General features: G+C 32.0%; 1 protein-coding gene across 10 annotated transcripts in view; it reads right to left on the bottom strand.

The window, feature by feature from the left end:
- The window catches only part of LOC145263644 (PDF receptor-like), a 787,341-nt gene that overhangs the window by 175,487 nt on the left and 599,354 nt on the right, over window positions 1-12,500 (bottom strand). For all 10 annotated transcript variants that reach the window (XR_013864585.1, XR_013864584.1, XM_080120502.1 and 7 more), the window contains exon 6: window positions 7,580-7,739. Coding sequence is in view for 8 of the 10 variants with exons in the window: in XM_080120502.1 (XP_079976628.1) it covers window positions 7,580-7,739 (160 nt within the window). In the remaining 2 variants the exon portion in view is untranslated. The remainder of the gene's footprint in view (window positions 1-7,579; window positions 7,740-12,500) is intronic.

Below are 12,500 nucleotides of genomic sequence, written 5' to 3'. Positions count from 1 at the left end.
ATAGAACATTCCGCGTTTCATTCTCTTGACAATTCGTCCGCCTGACGAATACTTACGAGAATGAAACGCGGAATATTCTATGTAGTTCCACTGCCATATATAGTTTCATAACTTACTACATATATATATATATATATATATATATATATATATATATATATATAGACATATAATTTTAAATTAACAACTCTATATTTTATTTACTTGCAGATCTGGCAACTATCGTTTATTTTAAGTTCAGCCTGAATTGGCAATTCGTCACGAATAGACTGACATCAGGACAGCATTTGCAAATTGGGCAAATTTAGGTTGAAAATGATTTTGAAACATTTAATGAACGAATAGCTTCAGGAAAAGTTCCTCAAAACTCGCCAACTCGTTTGTGCGACTTAATCTTATTAGATTATTATCTTTGCGAGTATGTAAAGACCGACGTCTACACCGATAAGTCGTACACAATAGACCGTGTGGAATCTAACATTACCCTTATTTAATTATTTAATGCGTAAACTTTGTGAACATTAGACATCTAGAACACGTCATATACGCACGAACAACGGAAGTCATATGCCCGAACTTGTATGAAACTATAAATGCGAACAATTTCTCTTTACAATAAACATCATATTTGTTGATAAAAGTATTTCACGTAATTTATTTGAATATTTAATCCGCTGCCTCTAATGATGGTATTTATGGTATTTATTTGCTCCCCCACTGAGCAAATTAGGCACAAGGCCGTTTTTAATGTGAGGTAAAAACCAGCTCCCCTAAAAGTAGGCAAAAAGGGGGCACTCTGGTTACCAAAAATAATAATTGTCCCAGTATAGAGGGTTTCCCCTCCATTGACTGGTACAAATTATCTTAAGTGCAGTATCTGCCGGAACAGATACTACACAAGTGAGATTTGATGCCCAGGCCAAGAAGCCTAGGCTGGGGACCCATTATATATATATATATATATATATATATATATATATATATATATATATATATATTTAAGGGGGATTAGAACAACAGTCCAAAGAGCGGAGTACATTGTAATTTATTAGTAAATTCATTATTGCAATTAAAATAAAATAAAAGAAAGCATGCTCGTTGTAATGTAGATATATAATAAGCTCAATAAGCATATATATCCTAGAGCTATTTTAATTAATATCAATAAATTATATGATCGTTTCGAAAACGATGTTTTTATTGAGATAGACAAGTCTTGGACAATAATTTATTCAATTAAAAATAAATCTATTGCCCAAGAGTCTATCTCTATAAAAACATCGTTTCACACACGATCGTACAATTTATTGATTTTGTTTGTTCTTCCTTGTGAAACCGATTTTTAATTTTTAATTTTAATAATAAATTATCAATCATCTTACACAATATATATATATACATATACATATACATATACATATATATATATATTTATATAAATCTGTTGGTCTGTGTGTGTATATGTGAAAGGACTGTATTTGTATGCATTTTGTCACTTCCTACACTGATAATTGCGTAAGCATGAATACCTACTTTATGTATGCTTAAATAATAATTTTTAATTATTTAGAAGTATATCCTGCTTAACTTCGGTATTCAGCACTTTTGTATTAACCTCGTTATTCTTAACTGGTTACCTTACCTCTGGAAAATAACAAACCACAATTATACATATGCATATATATATATGTATATATATATGTATATATATACATATATATACATATATATGATTACTTCATTTAATCACTTAAATTAATATAGGAAGATATAATTTTATGCGTAAATTTTCAGTATTTACTTCAACAGTGCTCAGTACACAGGTAGAGCTAGGTATACTATATATATATATATATATATATATATATATATATATATATATATATATATGTATATATATAGTAAGTTATGAAAATATATATGCCAATTAAGCTACACAGAATATTCCGCGATTTATTCTCGTGAGAAATCGTCAGGAGAATAAAACGCAGAATATTCTCACGAGAATAAAACGTGGATATTCTATATTCTGTGTAGCTTAATTGCTATATATATTTTTATAATCTACTATATATATTTATATATATATATATATAAATCTGTGTGTCTGTGTGTGTGTATGTGTGAAAGGACTGTATTTGTATGTATATTGTGAGATCGGTATGTGTAGTAAATAATAGTGAGTATATTAAAGGAACTTAAGGAATTTCTTATTATACATTATACATAGTGTGTATACAGGATGTTATACGCGTAAAATTCCCAAACTCATTATTGTGGGGGACAAATCACCCTCATTTGAGAAGAAAGTGGAATCAGAGACTAAACGGAGACATTAATACCATGTTTAACCGCATACTAGGAAGACGTTCCTCTCACAACTTTAGTTGCTCCTGTATTATTTATGATAAACACACATTATATTTTACTAGCAGAAGTATCCGTCGTTGACTGGGTATAAAAATAGTCTACAGAAAATGGAATGTGGTAGATGAAAGTATGATAGATTATGAAAAAAGGGGGTTGTAAAGAGATAGGCTTTGGTACTCAAAAATTTTACCCTTAGCAAAATATGATGAAAGTAAAGATAATTTTTGCGAAAATATATTTTTTTATATCAACTTTGTTTCCATTCGTAGCCAAGAGTGACCAACAATATGATGTTTCCTTACAAAGAGAAAATGTTATACATATAATATTATGAATATAGACGAAATAAATGTTACCATAGTCAATAAAAGTTACTTTTATTGTAGAAAAGTTCATTGGTTTGCATTTTTAAGTAGTTTTAAAAAAGTCAGAACTTCAGACAATTCTCGACACAAATTTTGCACAACTCTGTTTTTTTCCTTCTCCACTTGCACGAGGTACTCTTTCGAAAATAGATAAATAGATAAATAATAAAAAATAAGAACATTACTTGTTATCGTGTCAAAAGAAGGAATAAATCCTGCTCACGTGATTACGTGTCTCTTTAAAAATATTTATATAACCTTTTTATTTTTATTTATATATCTGTTTAAACTATTTTTTGTCAGTGTACAAGAAGGAATTCAGTTGATTATAACCCTTTCTGCATGTTTTTTACATTACAATAGTACAACCCTGAATCCGACGGTGCAATACTACACCGTTCAATACTGTAAAACTGAAAGGAAGCTGTTCTGCTTGAAAAGGGCGAAATTTTCTTCTTATTTATATTCATATCGATTCTTTGCTTTAAAAAACTAAAGTAATTACCTGTTTACTTTTTTAATATCCCATTTTGCTGTTTCGGATTATTTTACTAAAGTAATTAAAGCTTTATTATTTTTCAAAACTGTATTTGTTTCTTTGTTTTTCGATATTTCGTCGATATTATTTAGTAAGAGTGTTTAGCAGAAAATCAAACAAACGACTACCCGAAAAAATAAATATACAAGAAATAAATGTTACCATAGTCAATAAAAGTTCAGTTCATGTTTTTTTTTTGAAATAGTTTTTAATGCTCTTTACTTGAAATAATTTCAGCGAACCGAAATTAAAAGGAAATTTGAGGCGATAATAACTTAAATTAATTTTTTTATATAAACTACACATGCCATAATCGATTATTCCTCAAGCACAAAATAACGGAAAACATTAAAATATGTTTATAAATATTCCTTACGTTGACGGAACTCTCTTAAGTTGTAAACACAGAATGCTCAGGTGCCCCTCCCTAAAATTGAAAATGGGGCTCTCTATTTCAAAGTCGCTGCCATTTTGATATATTTTTAATCGGTTCATGAATTAAAAAAAACAAAAAAACATTTTTTACAAACTACTTAAAACTACAAACCAATGAACTTTTTTACCATAAAAGTAACTGTTATTGACTATGGTAACATTTATCTCGTGTATATTTATATTATTATATGTATAACATGTTCTCTTTGTAAGGAAACATCATATTGTTGGTCACTCTTGGCTACGAATTGAAACTAAGTTGATATAAAAAATATATTTTCGCGAAAATTATCTTTACTTTCATTATATTTTGCTTAGGAAAAAATTTTTGAGTATCAAAACCTATCTCTTTACAACCCCCTCCTTTTCATAACCTATCATACTTTTATCAATCACAGCCCATTTTCTGTAGGCTGTTTTTGAACCCAGTCAACGACGAGTACTTCTGCTTGTGTATATATATATATATATATATATATATATATATATATATATATATATATATATATAATTTAAAGGAGATTAGAACAATAGTCTAAAGAGCTGAGTGTATTTTAATGTAACAGTGAAATTACTAGTTTAATTAAAATACAGGAAATAGAAAGTGCTCGTTGTAATTTAGATATATAATAAGCTCGATAGTTAAATGTCCTAGAGCTAAAACAATATTAAGTAATGTGATTGATAATTTAAAATTTAAAAATCAAATTATCATTAAATTAAAAATCCGTTTCACAGGAAACGGATTTTTAATTTAATTATAATTTGATTTTTAAATTTTAAATTATCAATCACATTACTTAATATATATATATATATATATATATATATATATATATATATATATATATATATATATACATAAGGGAGGGAGAGGAGTAGCCCAAATATAGCTAAGACTTTTTTACAGGGTGTGGCAGATGGTCTTCTCACGAAAACAAAACCCTATGGTGTTACTGGACGAATGCTTAGCATAATTACATCCTTCTTTAATGAGAGAAGAATCCAGATTATCCTTGATGGGCTTACATCCAAACAATTTGATATAAATGTGGATGTACCGCAGGGATCGATCCTTGCAGTTTTATTATTTCTGATATTCATAAATGACTTACCTGATAAAATTGTCTCTGAGATGGATATATTTGCCGATGACACCACGCACTATAGCAGGCACGTGGGGAAAACTAATAAGCACATATCTAAGGTGATGGCCGTAACCCTAGAGGAAGATCTTCAGTCTGTAGTTGAATGGGGTCATAAATGGATGGTAACTTTCAATGCTGCCAAGACAAAGCTAGTTTCCTTTAATAATTACATGAAACCTTTCCGACCACCAATAGCTATGACTATAGATATATTACCTGAATTGAAAACAGGGCTCTCCATTTCAAAGTCGTTGCCATTTTGATTTTTTTAAACCGGTTCGTGAATTAAAAAAAAAATTTTTTTTTTTACAATCTACTTAAAAATACAAACCAGTTAATTTTTCTACCATAAAAGTAACTTTTATTGACTATGTTAACATTTATTTCTTGTATATTTATATTATTATATACATAACATTTTCTCATCATATTTTGCTTAGGTTAAAATTTTTGAGTATCAAAACCTATCTCTTTACAAACCCCCTCCTTTTAATAACGTATCATACTTTCATCAATCACAGTCCCTTTTCTGTAGGCTGATTTTATACCCAGTCTACTTCTGCTAGTATATATATATATATATATATATATATATATATATATATATATATATATATACATATATATATATATAAAGTAATGTGATTGATAATTTAAAATTTAAAAATCAAATTATAATTAAATTAAAAATCCGTTTCATGAGAAGGAACAACAACAAGATCAATTATCTGATAATTGATTTTGTTGTTGTTCCTTCTTATGAAACGGATTTTTCATTTAATTATAATTTGATTTTTAAATTTTAAATTATCAATCACATTACTTAATATTGAATTAGCTCTAGGATATTTACCTATCGAGCTTATTATATATCTAAATTACAACGAGCACTTTCTCTTTCCTGTATTTTAATTAAACTAGTAATTTCACTGTTACATTGAAATACACTCAGCTCTTTAGACTATTGTTCTAATCTCCTTTAAATATATATATATATATATATATATATATATATATATATATATATAAAATAAAAGTTACAATAAGTTTACTAAGGTAATCAAAATGGTAAACTTAAAAGATATTATAAATATTAATGAGTTAATATTTACAAGTAAAATAAACTCAGCCAGATGTAAAAAGCTCAATAAAACCGAAAAGGAAATAGAGCTTATAATTGGATTTTACCATTTTTGGATTTTTACCCTTCACCGGACTATCCATTCATGTGAAATCTTTTATTATTTTTGTTTTGCCTCCTGTTCCCCTTACCTCACCCTTTTTTTTAACCAAGTAAGACCTTTGACTTAATTGTAGTTTCATTAAATACTTTTATATGCAAAATCCGATCCTGCATTTTGCTAATTCCTGCCCTCTGATGAGAAGGAGAGTATTTCTTCGAAACTCCGCGGATTAAGGACTATCCACTTATCTTGTGCTTCCTTTTTTAAAATTAAATATGTTTTTAACTCTTTTTAAAGATGTCTTTTAACATATTTTATTAATCATTTGTTCATATATACATATATATATATATATATATATATATATATATATATATATATATATATATATATATATAAAATCGTTGATCAATTATTATGAAAACACAGTAAGGTCATATTTATCCCAAGAAAAATATAAAGCAAGTCGAAATCCGAGTTCATTTTAATGAGCAAAGAAGGGAATTGAAACAAGGATTTACATAGCGAGTAATTCTTATCTCATAGAACGTCAGAGAATAAAAATAACATTCTACTGGCGTGAAATAATCTTAATATATATAAGTATTATTTTGCTGTAAGAGGCATTTTCAATAAAAATAAAAGTTCCATCAACCAATGAAATTGTGCTCGTCACCAAAATAAAAATAGACATACACACGGGTCTATATATCTATCTATTTATATAATAAAATTAAATACGCATCAAGTGCGCTTGAAAGCCAAATACAACGTAATATTAAGAAGATAAACACATATTTAACTTATATTAATTTATTTTTATTTCGGACTATTAGTCTCATCTTTATTAGTTGTTGTTTTTCATTTTTTTATTGGATTGTTTATTCACAACGTTTCGGCCAACTAATTCCTCTGGCCTTCGTCAGGTGGTAACCGCGACGGATAGGAACTTCGAATCTCCTAACTACATTCTCAGCCATCACTGCCATCCGTAGTTGTTGTCTCACCAGATTTTTGGCCAATTAACCTCTGGCACGCTTTGGGTGGGATTGAAACCGCTATCTTCAGACAATGCTCATCTGGAACCGTAGAGATTCAACGTCTCTATCAACTGCGCCACGGGCCCCGAAGGGCGATCAAGGTTGGATTATTTGATCTTATAAATCCATATTAAATAAATTAATATATATAATGCTCATCTCAAAAATGAATTCCAATTAAGGAATAATATATATATACATATTTAACTTGTTTGAAATTTACTAATAATATATTTCGGAGGTATACTCCATCTTCAGCGTGTTGTTTCTTTTTTTTCTATTCTTTTCTTTCTTTGTCATGGTGTAAATTTGGGGAAAAAAGTTTGTAAAGAGCCGTGCGTTGTTTATAGCGGTTGTATTTTGAAATGTTTGAACTGTGCGTAGGCAACGCGGAGATAACGACTAAAATTTGATTTATATATATATATATGTGTGTGTATATATATATTTATATATATATATATATGTGTGTGTGTGTGATGAAAAGAAAATAGCTTACAATTTTTGTGATGACTGTTAAGTGCCCGTCAACAAGGCCGTAGGGCGTGTCGGCCTTTGAGATCCATTGGTCAACATAAAGGATGAGTCGTATTATAACTTGAATGATCATGGCGTAGAACAGGTTCTTGTGGATTCTTGTGCGATGACATTTCAAACTTCTGAAACAACGACACAAAAAATAAATAAATAACATCATTTCAAAACAAATAAATAAATAACATAATTTCAAAACAAAGGAAGAAAAGAAAGACAACAAGACAACTCGGCTTGTTGTATAACAAAAACAAGATAATTATTCAGTGGCAGTTACAAATTTTGACCGTTTCTGATTCCAGATATAAATACTCGGGGACGGTGGCTTTTGTTAATAAAGTCGGGGTGACCAACCCTAAGTCTGAGGAGCCTGTCTCTTCATAGTGTGGACTCGGTGGTTTTAAGCAGAGTGATACCCAAAGGAAATGTGCTATCTCTCTAAGGTCTGTGTCTCCCGGCAGTCGTGCAGAGGTGTCCTTGAGGCTATTGTTGCCATTCATTATATTCAGAACCAGCTAGGTTTGAACTTTTGCTTATTGGTTCATTTTGTTTTGCTATTTACCAGCCCATTTAACTGTAAAAAAAGAATAAATATATAACATGTTTATTTCGACGATGATAAATGCTCTGGCGGCCATTTGCACGAACTGTAAGACGCACGTCGGAACCAGAATAACATAATTCATAATGTGCACGTGAATTTTACTGTTTTAAAGCAAATAAAATCGATGTCTTTAACTGTTCGTTCTACTAAATAGACTATAAACAGGGACGTGTGCACATGCAGAGCAAGAACGTACGAGAATACGGTCCTGGATATGACCTTAAACTATATCCAGTGGTGAGGCCCCAGCTTTTGGGCTTTGGGGAGTGAGGAGCCACCCCTTAATTACCATTGCTCCCAGGTCAACTCTGACCCAGAGTGGTAGTACCTGTTAGGGTCCCAACTATGGGTTAAATAGAAACCGACGTGAAAACAACAAATATATTCTATTAAAAGTTTTTTCTTCAAAATCTTTGGATTCGGCATTAAATAACCCGAAAAGGGTTGCTATGCCGTAAAACAAAAACAATCAACCAACCAACGTTCGAGAATACGTTCGAAACGATGTTCGAGAAGACGGAAGTCAGACAGAAGTACCACGATTGTAACGTAGCCGTTACACTCGAACTGTGTCATTTCATTTCAACCACGCGGACCAGCACGTTGTCTTAAACGTCGCAAAGGAAAAAACAAAAGTACATAGAAAGGAAATAAAAATCTGACTAGGCATTTTTAAAATGCATTCATTCGTCACATTCAATGCTGCCAAGGCTAAGATTGTTTCCTTCAATAACTACAAGAAACCTTCTCTACCACCAATAGCAATGGCCAAGAACACATTGCCTGAAAGTACTTCTTTTAAACTCCTCGGCCTAACGTTTAAAGGGAACATGAACTGGAATAGATACATTGAGAGCATTGCCAAGGCTGTTGCGAAGAAGGTGGGCTCTCTCTACCGTGCTAGAAAATTACTTACGCCTGAAAGTATCTCTATAAGGCTACCATTCACCTATGTATGGAGTACTGTTGTCACATTTGGGCTGGTGCATCTGCTGGTTGTCTCTCACTCCTGGACAGGGTTCAAAAGAGAGTCTGATAGAGAGAACTGATAGGTTCTGAACTGTCATCTAGGCTTCAGCCTCTGTTCCCTCGACGAAATGTTACATCCCTCTGCCTGTTCTACAAATACTTTAATGGTGAACTGAATGCACTTGTACATCCTCGACATGACTAGCCCCGACAAACACGACAAGCAACTAAGTCCCACCCCTTTACAGTAAAGATCTCTAGGTGAAAGAAAGTCTTTTACTCTTTTAGTCTTTGGAACTCCCTTCTGCGATTCTGCTTTCCCATCTGTACTGATATGCAGAAGTTCAAGTGTAATGTGAACAAACATTTTGCTACTCATCTCCCTTCATAATGCCCCCCCGCAAATTATGTACCCGATAGTAGCCCCTTACTTCAAAGTAGCACTGTCTTGTTTGGGGTGAAAATTGAGAAAAAAACAATAGGAAGGAAGTAGATATCTGACTCGGCATTTTTTTTTATTCGTGCTTTTTTTTTTTCTCAAAACAACGCATTTTCATTATTCTTTGAAATCCCGTTTACCCGCACGTGCTTTTTAAAAGTCTCTGTCATTTGCCACATCACGCAGGCACTAGCCAGCTCTTTATTGCCCCTGTATTTATACGCCCATCTTCTGTCGACAGGGTTCTCCTTTGGCCACGTGTTGTATTTTTCTGTCATTATCTTGTGAGGCAATCTCGCGCACGTTCGTTAATTTGCATACGTGCTTTAACAGCTTCTGCTGCCCAAAAAAAATTTATGCAAATAATTCTCGCAGTCTAGACCAATTAAAATTTTTAGATCTACAAGCACTATCTGCAAACGTTGTTAAACGTGCCCAGAAATAAATAGATGTCAACGGGGACCACTTCTAGCACCTTTTGTAACACTACATGCAGTTTAAACAATCCTACAAAAGAATGTTCCTGCTGTCTCATATTTTTCTGGGCTACTTTTATACGCATATATATATATATATATATATATATATTGATGTATGTATATATATATATATGTATATATGTATGTATATATATGTATATATATATGTATGTATAAATGTATGTATATATGTATATGTATGTATATATGTATGTATATATATATATAGAGAGAGAGAGAGAGAGAAAGAGAGAGAGAGAGAGAGAGAGAAAGAGAGAGATATAGATAGACAGACAGATAGATAGATAGATAGATAGATATGAATAATAAAAAAAGCTTATACCTCTTTAAAAACGCAACGGAAGCGGAAAAAATAAATATAACAGTGTCTCGATGTTGTTAATATCGCTAAGACCGCCAACAACAAATCTTACACACACACACACACACACACACACACACACACACACTCGCTCTCATACGTGTGTGTGTGTGTGTGTGTGTGTGTGTGTGTGTAAGTGTGAGGATATTAATTAAAAAAATATCGTATATGTTTTTAAATTTTAATATTTAAAATTTTCTGTTTGGAATGTTGGCACCCATCAAATAAAATTTACTAAAAAGCATACAAATAAATAATAAATACAAGAATAAATAAATAAAAATAAAACAAACAAATAAATAAATACAAGAATAAATAAATAAAAATAAAACAAACAAATGAATAATAAATGCAAGAATAAATAAATAAAAATAAAACAAACAAATAAATAATAAATGCAAGAATAAATAAATAAAAATAAAACAAACAAATAAATAGATAAAAATGAAATAAAACAAATAAATAAAAGAGGGATGCCATGCTATTCACACGCTTGTACGCACTGTGATCATAGCGTAGTATCTGTGTTAACTGTGGCAAGCATTGGCTCACATGAGCTTTCACACAAGTCAACAAACGATCCGATTGGAAACCTGTGGTGTTCTCTGGAAGCTGAGTGACAACAAGTCTCCCCAGATGTCCAGCTCTCTCCACCTCCTGCGATAGCATTTGCAAAGGAATTTGCATCAGCGCAACAGCCGCTTACCATTGATTTCTCGCTGGTAGTGGCCATTGGTTTATACTGGAATTTGAGTGGCACTCAGCCTATTATTATTATTATTATTATTATTATTATTATTATTATTATTATTATTATTATTATTATTATTATGTGGTTAGGAGCATGTGGTTAGAAGTGAGGAGTGGATGTTTACGGTTTTGGTCAATGAAGTGGAAGTATGTGAGACCAAGTCTGATTATGTGAAACGTATGGATAGAAAAAGGGCAGAGGAACTAGCTAGGAAGAAAATGCATGGACGGTTCTTCCAGGATATAGCAGAAGTGGCTGATGAAAGATCATGGCAATGGCTTAGAGCTGGGCCTCTAACTAAGAGTACTGAAGCTTTTGTTTGTGTAGCACAAGAGCAGGCATTAGGAACACGATTGTTTAAAAAAGTGGTTCTAGGAGAGGAAGTTGCTGCAGAATGCCGGATTTGTGGTAAGACCTCAGATTCAATTGCGCATCTTGCAGCAGGGTGTAGTGGACTGGCCCAGAAAGAGTATCGTAAAAGACACGATCGCATGGGACTCCAGATATACTGGGAGGTGTGTAAGAATGTTGCGGTGAAGTGTGCTGAAAAATGGTTTGCGGAGGTGCCTGATGAAGTGAGAACAAGTGAGGATGGCAAGGTAGAAGTATAGTGGGATAAAAGTGTCATAACGACCAAGCAATTTGAACATAATCGTCCAGATTTGGACGTCATTGACAAAGTCTAAAAAAACTGGCAGATTGTAGATTTTCAGTACTCTGGGACAGGGATGCGAGAGAGAAAGAGAACGAGAATTGGACCAATTATGCTCTATTGGCCCTGGAGATAAGACGTATACGCGAGGTTAAAACACAAATAATACCGGTCGTAGTTGGTACACTAGGAGTAGTATCGAGTCCTCTGGAAGGACAATCGAAAAAACTACAAATCCACGATGTTTTAGATGACCTTCTGACCTTTGCTATTGTAGGTACCACCAACATCCTTAGAAAACCCCTTGAGCTTTGGAGCTCCTGGTTTGAGGAAAATCCTCTGGAAATTAATCCCATCTTTTTACAGAGAGACGTTGATAAACGAAATCAAAATTATTATTATTAATTGATCCGAGCGACGGCGGGTCCCTGGATCAATTATTAGGATTAGAAGAATAAATAATTAAATTGGAGAAAAATGATTTAAATATACCATCGCAAAAAGAATGTGAAAATAGAAAATGGATGTAAACATGCTTTGTGGTTTGCATAAACAAATAACTAGATTGGGATTACATCAGCTGTTGGTCTGAGACACGTAATAAGATGTA

The sequence above is a fragment of the Euprymna scolopes genome, chromosome 39, assembly GCF_053919585.1.
Source record: "Euprymna scolopes isolate OS-2025 chromosome 39, ASM5391958v1, whole genome shotgun sequence".
Taxonomy (NCBI): domain Eukaryota; kingdom Metazoa; phylum Mollusca; class Cephalopoda; order Sepiida; family Sepiolidae; genus Euprymna; species Euprymna scolopes.
Note: the sequence above shows the minus strand (reverse complement) of the source record. Positions and strands in the feature narration are given on the sequence as shown.